Source organism: Cuculus canorus, chromosome 1 (genome assembly GCF_017976375.1).
Source record: "Cuculus canorus isolate bCucCan1 chromosome 1, bCucCan1.pri, whole genome shotgun sequence".
Classification (NCBI taxonomy): Eukaryota; Metazoa; Chordata; class Aves; order Cuculiformes; family Cuculidae; genus Cuculus; species Cuculus canorus.
The window spans coordinates 127,729,505-127,742,917 of record NC_071401.1 but is presented as its reverse complement, the minus strand read 5'-3'; the positions used below and the strand labels follow the sequence as shown (position 1 = coordinate 127,742,917).

At 39.2% G+C, this 13,413-nt stretch overlaps 1 protein-coding gene across 3 annotated transcripts in view; it reads right to left on the bottom strand.

The window, feature by feature from the left end:
• Positions 1-8,373: 8,373 nt before the first annotated feature.
• The window catches only part of ATXN10 (ataxin 10), a 104,259-nt gene continuing 99,219 nt past the window's right edge, over positions 8,374-13,413 (bottom strand). For 2 of the 3 annotated variants that reach the window (XM_054085730.1, XM_054085746.1), the window contains exon 11: positions 8,375-11,531. In XM_054085730.1, the coding sequence (XP_053941705.1) occupies positions 11,344-11,531 (188 nt within the window). In that variant the 3' untranslated portion in view covers positions 8,375-11,343. Of the gene's footprint in view, positions 11,532-13,413 lie in introns of all 3 variants that reach the window. The other variant, XM_054085739.1, reaches the window with a different exon arrangement.

Sequence of the window (13,413 nt, the reverse complement as noted above, 5' to 3'; positions counted from 1 at the left end):
AGAAAGATACACAGCACAGATCCAACCCCAGTGCAATCTGACCTAAGCATCTATCAGTGCACTAACAGAAACCATGAGATGGTAGCCAGCCTAATTAGTTACCTGAAAGTGTGTAGCATAATGATAACCCTAACCTAAACCACAGATCCTAAAAGCTGCGACCCTGTACTCCTCCTGAAGAGGCAATAAGTAACTCTTCTATTATACAGATTCTTCTTTACCTTTTCACCAATACCAGGAATTAAAAGCTTGAGAAGCTACGTTACCTGTTGCTGCCTGTGCTCTTCACTTCAGCCATTTCTTTCAAGTTAGAGAAGAAGACCTAATAAGGTCACTACTGTTACCTTCAGTTTCAACTTTCATATTTGGGCTGCCAGTACTTAGAAAGACTGTTTATTTTTGCAGAAACCACGGTTCACATTAAAACTTGGGGGGGAAAAAATCAGAAATGGGTTCCTACAGGGCTTAGTTTAATACTTGGAAAGAAAAACACTGTATTTTGATTAGAATTGGGTTACTATTGTTCCCCTGCATGGAATTTGGAGTATGCATACCAAATTCCTCATTTTCAGAAAAAATTGCCTACAGCTTAAGATGCTGTAAACCACATTTACTTCAACTTTTTTTTTTACAGTGGAAATTTTTGTGATCTTGCAAATGATTACCACAGATAGACTTATTCATCAACACAAAATCTACCACCAGCAGAGGCATCTTTTGTGGGCTTTGGAATCCATTAAATGCACCACTGAGAATACACGAGTCCTGTACTCCAAAACTCTCAAGATATTTATTGCAAGACTCTTCTTTCAGCTATGTGATATTTTAAAAGGTCAGGATTATCCTTTTTTATTCTCACATCTTCAAAGTGGCTACATTTTGGCTTACCTTCAGAAAGAATGAAACTTTTTGCAGACAGAAAATGTAGAAATGCTTTGGAAAGAGCAAAATGATGGGGATAGTCGGGAAACGTTTTGGAACCGACAGCTACCACTGGTGTGACTGCCATTATGAAACTGACTGTAATGTCAAGAATCTTATTTGTAGTAGATTTTGCAGATATTAGGGAAACAGATGAAGGGTGCACGGGAAAGTCCAACTGCCAGGTATGGAGATGCCTTTGAATCTGCAAATCGATAAACTGCAGAGGGCAAAGCAAAATCAAAACAAAACAGGGACACAACTGATATTGTGGGAGCAGGAAAAGCTTGCAATGTTCCCAGAGGGAGAAAAAACACACACCCACACAATCCAGTGTCAACCTCAGCTGCTGCTGTAAGATTCCATGAGCTGGGTGCCTTGGCTCCATTTCTGAGAGACCACCTCTAACAGCAGAAGACAGCTTGATGGCCAATTCGGTCCTTCGCCTCACTTACAAACACTGCCAACAAGGCTGCTAATTAGTACTAACTGTGATGGTGGTTTCTGTGATGTGGACAGCTGTTTGCAAAGAGCTGGACTGAGACCACCAACTCACTTCAGACAGGCCACTAAACAGCCATCTGAGGGTAACCACTAGGTCGCTAGCAACTTGGGTTGGATTCAAACTAGTGACTTCGAGGTGAAAAGGCTCCATGTTCAATTACCAGTCACTGAGTCATCCTACCCACCCTCTATAGTTATTTCAAAGTGCTTTGGTAAGCAATATCTGAGGACATTACATGTGTTCAAAATGCTAAAAATACATGTCTAAGAGGGCTGGGAAGAGATCAGATCAACCAAAAGTAATTTTTCCTATCTGTTTAAAAAGAAAATAAAGGAAAGAAAGTAATAAAAAAAAAAAAGTCATAATTCTAATACTTGAAGCTTATTTTTTTTTTTAATAAAAAGATACACAGAAGGCCTCCCCCACCTTGCTTTGCCATTCCAATTAATTTCTCACAAATATCATTAAAATACTAAAGAAAGTGAGGCTGTTCTTGGAAAAAAAGCAATAACATTCCTTTTACTTTTGTATTTTCTACAAAGCCAAATCAATAGTAGAAAGAAGGGAAAAGTACTTGACGGTGGGAGGTGTAGAAGGGTAGCAAGACAAAACAAAATGCTAAAAGAGGGATTAAAAAAAGCCTCAAGCTGAAAACGATAACTCCCAGGGATTCTGCCCAGGGCTTCTCAAACTTGCAGATTTGTTTTAAGAGCGACTCTGCCCTCTGGTACCCCAGGATATGGTATTTTCAATGCAACTCCAGAGGTCCACCAATTTATTTTTGTCACCTATCCTGGGATCTGACAACTCTCACCAGGGGCTCAGTTAAACAAGCCTCCAGTTTTTAAACAAAGTGGATTTTAATTGAGAAGCACCTGTGGTGAGAGAGTCTACTGGCATTATTAAAAAGCAAATTTATCACAGTGAATCACAGAGGCAGGGGGTAGGGGAGTGAGTGGGGAGTGGGGGTCCACACATACGTCATACCTGCAGCACAGTACCATTCCTTTCATAAAACTCCCTTGAAGAAATGTGTAGGATTTGACTGCACCCCACAAAGGGCGTTTTTCCCAACAAGCTGTTCCCAGGGTGCTGAAAAGCTATCATTCATAAAAAATTATTGACGGGGAAGGAGGTAGCAAAGGGGAGTTCAGAAGGCCAGGGATGCCAGTGGAAACCACAGAATGAGTCCCTCTGTAAAGCACGCACCTGTTTATGGCCACCATAATAGCGTAACTAGAAAGCTTAAAGTTCCAAATTGTGTGGGGTGGGAGAAGGGAGTAAAGAGGGAAAACATAATGAAAGCTTGTTCTGATATCAAAATACACTTTAACCCATGGAACACAGGCTCACAACGGGTAGCTGCAATTTAGAATAAAGCACTGACAATGAAAACTACACAGAACTGAGAACATTCTTCAAACACATCTTGGTATCCTTAAACAGACATGGATTTGGGCCAAAGACTGGAGGTGCACTGCTTGATAAAATATGTGGCTAAAACCCCCTGCCTACTAAATAATATTTGATGCTGGCTCAGAGAGTAGTTGAGAGTAGAGAGTAGGTGCCATGGTCTGTCTGAACACGGTAATGAACAACAACTGCAACAAAGAGTTTACAAGGCAAGGAAAAGAGAGTGAAGCCACTCTGCAAAGACTTGGATGATACACAGATGTGTAGAACGACAAAGAATGTGCTGTAATTTTAATGATACTATTAGTAAAATCCCTTTGGTGATTTGTAACAGTGTTTTGCACTTTGCTCTCAGTGAGTGGTAAAAATAACATACTCTAGACTGTTGGTCCAGCTGAGAAAACTTGACATTAAGGATGAGACTCCTCACAGGTATTAGTTAGGATTATTTTTTCCTAGGAAGGAGCTAGGCATATTCATCCATTATTCCCTTATGAAGTAGTTTTGTTGACACTTTTCACTAGACTTCTCAAAACATGTTGAGAAAACAAATCTCAATTTGAATTGAGGGAAACCACAGGCAGAAGGAACATACATATCTCACAGAGAAGCTGGTTTAAATCTTTTATCTTGAGTATTCTGAGCCAAGCTGGAAGGCAGCCTGTGATGCAGAGCACTCAGTCCTGTTGACAAACTAATACTTCTGGCAGAAACCATCATGATGGGTCTATAAAAACAGAATAGGAGGGCTTCGCCAGGAGTCTGAAGGTGAAGAAGGGGCAATACAAGACAGGTGTTTGATTCTTTCCATTAACATTGTTGGCCCAACATTTTCCCATTTATTAGTGCACAACTAATGCACAATACTGCATTTTGCCTTGTTCATATAAATCAGCCTACCGAACCTCAGTTTTGATCAAAAGTCGGAACAGCCTATAATGTGCAGAAGAAAAGAAATGCATAGTACAGAATAAAAAGAACAGAAATATCACCAACTTCACAACCTAGCTCTGGGAAAAGTGATCTTTTAATGGGTTTATCAACAACTTCTGTTGGGTTTTTTTTGTTTTCTTTTAAAGTCACCCCCAATTTTGCCCTGCCAGGGGGCTTTGATCTTCAAGGCTTGATTTAACTTTTTTTTCTTTTTTTTTTTTAACCACAGAAAACAATTTAGAACCATATTGCTAAATCTTATCTTTTTCAGTCAGCCTGTCTTCAATACTCTTCCAGCATGCTCCTACTTTCCTCCACTTTAATTCTTCCAAGAACATTAACAGCTGAAAAAGTTTTGCAGCAAAACTACTACTACAAAAATGTAGGCAACTTCATCCATATTTAATGAATTGGTAAACTGAAGCATCAAATGAATTCCTCCACTCCTCCTCTAGACCCCTCCAAATGACAAATAAAAAGAACACATTGCAAAGCCCAACACGAGACACTAGCCTTATAACATGAGGCCATAACTCCAGGCACCCTAAAGAGAACATGACAGGTTCTTATCACTCTTTCCACTGTTCTTCCTAGGCAATGTTCCACCCAAAATCAGGATCGCTTCCTGACATTTCAGATAACAGAGTTTCCAGAAACTACTGGGAAGGATCATCACTTAGCTTTTAGCTAGTCATGTTGTGGATTATATAAGTAATTAGCCACAAGAAACTCCTGTGTCATGAATACTTACTCCCCTATTTTTTCCCCAATTTGTCCATAAATGGTTTATCTTATGAAAGTCCACATACACTAGTTTCATGATCTGTTCTCTGAGAAATGTGTCAAACAACACATTACATGATAGCGCTCTGTGTTAAACCGAGTTCTCATTAAAGTTGCTTATATATTTTAAACAAGTCATATATAAAGGATTTATCATGAAAACCCAAGAAAATGCTTTTGTGAACATTCATTAAGCAGCTCAAAAGGACAGATTTTAAAAGGTACGTCATAATAGGAAGATTTGGCTTTGTAGTGACTTCCAGTAAATACAACTGCAAACCCCAAATTGCCCAGGCTAACAGCTGAAAAACTCCTCTATAGCCTGAGTTAGGACTTGATACTTAGGATAAATTAAATAATCCATTTTTTTATTATCATGCCGTGAATACAACATAAATGTACTTCTGAAAAAATTGACAGTAGATTAGCTATCATCACTAACATCTAACTGATAACTATCATCACTAACACTAAGCATCTTGCTATGCTTATGCTCTAGAGCTAACACTACCATTGGGAGACCCATTCAGTCCACACATATCAGATGTATTTTCTAGATTTTATTTTAACTTAGGCAACATAGCTTTTGTACCTACTTCAGTTGTATTCTCAAAATCCCATGAGAAGAAAACCTCTCAAGAATCACACCACCATAAAACAAATTAGAGATTGAACTATTCATCTCATAACAAATACTGACTATGAACATGTCAAAAAGCATTAAAATATTCAGAACCCTTGAATCATTACGGAACACTCCACCAAAAGTAAAGGCACTGCATAACAACTCCACAAACGAGAGGATAGGTTGAAATACCTCTTGAATGACACAGTGAAAATTCAAACAGAAATCCCTTTTGCATGATTGTGTCTTTAAACTCATGTTTGCTTGTACTAAAAAATGATTGGAAACTTTTAAGTTCAGCATAAATATCTTACAGAAGTCACTTGAAGTTTAAACATGACCAAGTGCAAATTATAGTGCATCTTATTAATGGAGCTCCAGTGATGTGTCCACAGCACTACTGGTGAGGCATTAGCTTTGCTTCTGAACTGAGGTAAGATGCCATGCAGCAAAAAAAGGATGAGGTTCATTATAAACGATCTGGACTTCACCGACCTTTATCTCTGGTTGCTTTTCCCATCCTATGAAAAGACATGAAAAATTAGAATTTCCCAGATTATTTATATATAATTCTGCTTTTGATTTAAATGTTTTACCTGTTTAACCATTTTCTGAATTATTTACTACTTTTACAGTAAGCTGTATGGCTGCAGAAAATGCTGAGCCAAACAGCAGACCATCCTTGATTCTTATAAGGCAATTAAAATAAGTACATTGCCAATCCTGTCCAAAATAATTTGGGGTAAAACTATCCATTGCTTTGATCTTAGTCTAGTGAGGAAAGGCTCTTTCTAAAGGATAACTTTTGGATACCAAATTTCTGCAACTGTCACAATCTGGAAAGAATGATGCAAAATAATCATACTTGCTCATTTGTTTTACAAACAGACTATTCAAATGTTCCCCATCTTCTAGAAGTTCTCTCTTGGACATGAAAAACTCCCTCTCTCACCCTCTGAGATACATTTTTATTTGCTGTTTCTTTCTCCAGTCTCAGAGGTTCCTTACTGAATGCAGGACAGACACCATTAGGCAGCTCTCCGACCATAGCAGAGAATCTCTTGTTTTTTGATTTGTTTAGCCAGCACCAAACAAGTCAGAATCAATAGCTGTTGAAAATGCACTGTACAAACCCTGGATTCATGACTGGAACAAAGGCAATGCAAGAGAAAATTCAGGAAATTTAGTAGCTCAGCTCTCGCAAGTCTCTTCTTACAATGTATAAAATAAGGATTTCCAGAGTTTACAATGTGGCCATTTTTGGACTGGACTATGACGGAAGGAAAATGCATAACCCTCATTTATATAGGGAATAGCTAGTCTTTTAAAACAAATATTTTAGGGATACTAACAACTTGTGCAAAAAACAATGCCAGTTTCTCATCCTCAAAAATTATTGAATCTTGTCAGAAATGACTGTGAGAGAAAGTTCTTGTAAAGCAACCAATGAAGCCTAAGGCAGCTTGGAAAATTTCCACTTGAATGGTTATGATTTGGCCAAGCTGTGAGCAACTGGAACTGTATCTTAACATGGGAAGCATCATTTAACCTCAGAGACATTCCTAACAGTTCTGCTCATAAACAACAAAGACCTAAACATCTTCCACATGTAAACACAGCAAGAAACATTTGTCTTTGGTATACTTTAAAAACAGCACGCGTGCTATTTCCCAGCTGCGACCTCAACACACTACAGAGAAACCCTAAAAAGAAGGCCAAGAAAACAGGTGACAATAAAACACCGAAATCTCTTTTCCAAGTGTAGAGGCGGTGGTTTGCAGGGCGCTCCATCGGAGGAGCGATGGGCAGTTCCAGCAGGACCATGGACAGCGCTGCGGGTACGGCGCACCCCGGCCGCCTTCGAGCCTCGGGTGTGGGCGGGGGAAGGTGGCTGCAAGAACTCCCCAGAGCCTTGTCTTCTCCAGGCTGAACAACCCCAACTCTCTCAGACTGTCCTCGTAGCAGAGGTGCTCCAGCCCCCTGATCATCTTCACGGCCCTCGTCTTGGACCCGTTCCAACAGCTCCGTATCCTTCTTATGCTGGGGATTCCAGAGCTGGATGCAATAATCCAGGTGTGGTCTCACAAGAGAGGAATAGAGGGGCAGAATGACCTCCCTCCACCTGCTGGCCACGCTTCTTTTGATGCAGCCCCCCAAAAAATCCATATCAAGTAGCGTACAAAGACAGCAAATTCTAAATCAACATAAAACAACGATACAGAAAAAGGCCAGGTACAAACACAGATTTGAGGCAATTTTGGAACTGTCTCACATTATTAATACTTTCTCATTTGCAACTAGGGAAGTTAAGCTGCCTGGGGGAGAAGGATCTGGAGGTGTTGATTGACAGCCGACTGAACATGAGCCAGCAGTGTGCCCAGGTGGCCAAGAAGGCCAATGGCATCTTGGCTTGTATCAGAAATGGTGTGGACAGCAAATTCAGGGAGGTGATTTTGCCCCTGTATTTGGCACTGGTGAGACCACATCTCGAATCCTGTGTTCAGTTCTGGGCCCCTCACCACAAGAAGGATGTTGAGGCTCTGGAGCGTGTCCAGAGAAGAGCAACGAAGCCGGTGAAGGGGCTGGAGAACAAGTCTTACGAGGAGCGGCTGAGACAGCTGGGGTTGTTTAGCCTGGAGAAGAGGAGGCTGAGGGGAGACCTTATTGCTCTCTACAACTACTTGAAAGGAGGTTGTGGAGAGAAGGGAGCTGGCCTCTTCTCCCAAGTGACAGGGGACAGGACAAGGGGGAATGGCCTCCAGCTGTGCCAGGGGAGGTTCAGACTGAGTATCACAGAAAGGGTCATAGGGCACTGGCAGAGGCTGCCCAGGGAGGTGGCTGAATCCCCATCCCTGGAAGTATTTAAAAGACGTGTAGACGAGGTGCCCAGGGACATGGTTTAATGGCAGATAGGAATGGCTAGACTCGATGATCCAAGAATCACCTGGTGATTCTATGATCCTATGAATTTTTGAGTCTCACTACGCAAACACTCACATCAACCTCAAAATATAAAATCAACTGCTAAATAAAGATTGCAACAGTGGCCTTTGGTGCTGGTTGCATTCAAAAAATGTATTTTACAAGCACTTTAGGCAAAACAAACCTGAATTATAAGAAGCAGTAAAAATTCAGAACTTTGCAAATATTTAAGCTTATTTGTCACAATCTGCAAGAAAGCTTTCAAAAAAAAAATCTGTCCACTCAGTATGATAAAATAATTCCCTATTTGCTTTTAATAAAAAATAGACCTTAAAAAAAAAATCTGATCACTATTGTTTGAAAGCACTTGAAAGCAATAAGATGGTCACAAGACTTGATCTGACTGTTCTGCCCCTTTACAAACTCAATAAAGCTTCCTTTTTATGACTGATTGCTGTGCTGTATTAATCCCCGAGCATATAAAACAAGCCTATTGGAGACTGGGACTTCACCGGGGGAGGACAGGGAAGCTGTTGTGTTGTGAGAATTAATCCATCTAGGAAAATCAAAAGCCAGCCACTCACAATATAGTAATCAGCATGTTCTCCACTGTGAAAGCCCCACATTTCCCATTTAGACAACACAACTATTACTCCATTATGTTGTGAAACAGACAACCCCCTTTTATTTATTTGTGTTTATTATTATTTGGCTTATATTTATGGGTTTGTGTTATTCCACCAGTGGGTACACAACCACCAAGTTAAAAAAAAAATCAACCAAACAACAAAAACTCCAACTCTATTCCCAACTGCTTAAAAGGAAAAAGGGACTCCCACTGCTTTTTCCACAACCAAAGTTCTTTCTGGATTTGCTTTGTGAACAGGATTTTAACTCTTTATTACCCTAAATAAAAGGAAAATATTTAGAGTTTTTTTCTTATATAGAAAGTTCATTTTTTGTTCAGGAGAACTATGGGGTTTCCTTTTTTTTCACTCTGTTAAATTACCTATTATTAACATAAATTTCCTAAGTAGTGGTGCTAAAATAAAAATGTTTGAAGTTTTACAGTTACTCAGCAGAAAACTACTTAATTTTATTTCTATGTGCTATTACGGTTGATGCTCCCTTGTTAGCAAAATTTAATTATTTCCTTTTAAAGCTCAATGAAGTAGCCTTCCGAATTTTTTTTTGAAGTGTAGAACTCTCTTTCTTTGCCATTTAGGCGCTAGAAGTACGTATTTTCTGTTGTGTTATGGAGATAAAGATTAAAAAACACACAAACAAAACCAGCTGCAAATCTTAGGTGACACAGTAATTAAACTGCTAAATGAATTCTAGCCTAAACACAAGAATTAAAGCTTATGGAAATGACTGAGAAACTGAAGTCTGAGAGATCATGTGCTCACAATGAACCAAAACCACATATCTTTTTCCATTCAGCTAGCAACAGGCACCTACCTGTATAAAAAATGACTTCATAAACCAGCACTTAAACTTAAACAGTTTTTAATATCTGCTGACATTAAGTTATTGTCCCGTAAAATTATTTTAAAAGCAAATAAAGCACTTTGCTTATATTCATATTTATTCTTTGCTAAAACAAAGAACACTTTTCTCCACCATTTGTTTTTAAGGTAAGAAGTCTCTAAGAGCAGAAAAAGTTTTAGTCTTTGCTCCTATTGCCATTATCCCTTTATACACAACCATTACTTAATAAATGGATAAAGACAGCACCTTCAGAACATTGCCTCTAAAGCCAACAGGTGACCAAAATCCCACTAGATCATTTCCATAGTCCCACCTGGTCAGCATGGTAGATACTGAAATCTTATGGTTAACTTAAAAAAGATCTTAGTAGTCTGGCTACACTCCCCATCAGTTTTAAGCATCACTATATATTTCTCATAGTTCAAAGGACCAAATAGTTTTTTTCATTTTCAAAAAATGAACTGGAGGAGCAAAGCTGATGCACATGGCTAAGTGCCTATTACGTGTACATGTAGTTTTAGGACATAATCTTGCCTTTCCACTTAAGAATGGCACGAAATGACAACAACAAAATGAACAATTTTACTTTTCTGCGACTTTCCTATTAGACACAACTGAAGATAAATGACAGCAATGATAAGCAAGTGCTAGCTACACTAAGCTGTAATTCTTGTTTTGCTTACACACGAAGGACTAAATTTCTTGATTACCAGGACAAAGCTATGGCACACACAGAGTTAACCTTGCCCCCCACTCTTTCTTCACCCCCCTTCTCCCCACATCTCATTCATGCAACATTCCACAGTGGCAGGGTCCAACAACAATATAGGAGGGCACCCAAAATGAAGAGGCAGGGCCTTCCATTCTTCTGCCTCTCTTGAATTAATTAACTGGAAATGAGTTTTGTCAATGTTTTGGAAAGGCAGAGGGGTGAAAAGAAACTGCTAGAATTAATCACAGTGAGAAACTACCTCTTCAGCAGTCTGCCAGAGTTCAGAAAACCCATGAGAAGTGCAAAACAAAAGGAAAGTGGGCTGACTTACCATCCAAAGGAACAAATAAAATTCAAACAAACACCCAAGTCTCCAAAACAGAGACATGCCCCGGTGCAAATGAATGTAGCATCTGTTGCCACAACAGCTTCAGCTTTGTTTTTAATATACTTGTCATGAAGACTGAAAGGTAACAAGGTAGAAAAAACATTTTGCTAATAATTTAAACACACAGAAGACATGTTGTGTTTAATTCACTAAATATTTATGTACATCCAAGGTTCCACATATCCTTATATAAGCAGTGACATTTAAGCACTATGATTGAAAATGAGTTACTTTCATTGTTTAGCCTGACTCAGCAGAGATCTCAGAAAGCAGACTGCAAAGCAGTTATTTTTTTGTTGAGTTTTTAATGATAGTTATCTCCAAGTTCAGCAATGGAAATTATAACAACTCGGTACTGCACGCAGGACATCTTTCTACTAACAAAACAAGAAAGTAATGAAATTTCAACCACCTGAAAAGAAGGATCTTTTTCCACAGGTTAATTTACCTAGGTATTTAGAAAATGGGTAAGTGTCCTTTTGTTTACAACAGTGAGGCAGAAATATCATTTGGCAGCTTCTAGGAGAATGAACGTAAACACTTCCAGCAGACCGGAACTAAAACTGAAGAAATATTGATTGCCTGAGCAGGGAAAAATATTTTATAAGAAAAATCTTCTTTTAATTTTTTGACTGTTCTTAACCTATTGTTCATGAGGTTTTTTTCCTGACGGATTTCAGAATTAACTTGTCATTTCGTTTCTCTATTTCTAAACCCATACTCTCAAGGGCAGAATTGTCTGCCAGACCCTTCTCCTCCATCTGTGCAATAAGGTCTTGAATTCTCTCATTCTGTTCAGTGAGATTTCGGATAGCATATACTGCCCATTGATTCACAACTGTTGGACAAAGTTAAGGATCATTTTTGTATTTAAAGATGAAACAATGCTTACTTTAATTTATGACTGCAATCTCCCCACCACCCCGCCTCCAGGGCTCCCTCCACCCACAGTTCCCCAGAAAAACACCAGAAATCCAGGGTTTGAAAAAGTAAGACATTTACAGGTTATGACTCTGAACCTGCAAATACTTGCATATGAGGTAATTTAAGTTTAAATGAGGTATGTCCATTAAGTTCAGGCAAGTTTACTAGGTTTTATCTTCAATTTAAAAAAAAAAACAGAAAACAAACCACAAGTGAACTGCAGGAATTAAACGGACATATTGTTTTAAAGAAAAATTACAGTTAATTGAAATGTTCCAATGATCTTCCTGGTGAAATAATAATAATTAAAAAAAAGTCAGTCATTGTGTTTAAAATCTGAACACTTCAAGAATACACCCCTGAGAACTGGCAAAGAAAATGAGCTGTAAATCAGGTACAAGAAAGAAAACAACCGGTATTTTCACTGCAGAAGTTGAAGAAATGTAGAAAGATAAACACATCTTTATCCAGGTTAAAAATAGTACAACTACCATGGCAGATACCTAGAAATATTTAGCTTCTAATGATATCTCAACTCAATTCTTTGTGCCTGGGTGCTTTTATGAAGTTGCCAACAGAATAGACATTAAGATCACTAACAGGTAGCTCCTGCTCACATATATATGGGCACAAGCTGCAACTCATTCACCTTCTAAGGTGGTCCCTTGAGGCCAGGATTGAGGCACATGTCAGGGCTGTAGACGAAGGATTTAAATTCCCAGGATTATCAGTAAGGCATCTTCGAAGTGAACTACAGTGTTCATTTTATGAAGTGTCAGAGATGTTAGCCCCAGTTCTGCAGCTGAAAAGCTATGTTATGATATAATCTTTTCCAAGTTACCCATATGGGAGGCAAATCATTCTGAATCACACAAAAGTGGTTTGCCTGCAGGGCACCAATTATTTACTACATGTAGCTTCACATCCAGAAGAAGAATATGCACAATTTACTCATCTCTCTGACATCTTTTGGCTTGGACAGTGTCTAAGCACACAGATAAGACAGTGTTCTTATGGGCATTTGCCAGGGGTTGACTGGAGGGGAAAACTCCTCGGTTGTGGAAGATGGGAACTTCAGCCAAAGGAAAAAAATCCAGGAACTGGACTTGCTTACACAATCTATCATGACAGCATTTGGAAAATCCAGTATCACCGAATACACTTTCTTATAGTAGCAGTCTTACCATTTTCTCTGTGCACCTTGCACTGACCATCGTGCCCACTTTGTTGCCACCTCCGACTACCCCTTAGGCTTCTACTTGTCGAGCAGAGGCATTCCCTCATGCTAGGCTGTGGACGCACCAGGCAATGTGGATGAGCAACAGCACGTAGCAGGAGCTGCTTTCTTAATATAAGACTTGGTCATGCCTTCACAAGCTTGCATTTTAAGAGAGGGGAAGTGATAAACTGAGAATACAGGAGACCAAAAAAAAGTTTATGACCACACCTAGCCACAGCACTATTTACACATCAAAAGAGAAGACAGAAAGGACTGAAATAAAATGCACAGGAGGAATCCTCAATAGAGAGAGAAGAGTTTAAATGAGGAGTGGCTTGGACAAACATTATAGGAAACATACATGCTAGGGTACAATGCTGTATTGGCATGCATCAGTGAAGCTGTCCCCAGCCTTTTAATAGCAGTTTATATTTGTTTTCATGTTCAAGTAGCCCAGAACTGAAAATCCAAAATGGCGAAGCAATAACGACTACAGGGCTTTTTACCAACATGCTTCTTCATACTTTGTCAGGAAACAGGCTGCACACCTTCTTCACTTAAAAAATTCTGGTGTGTG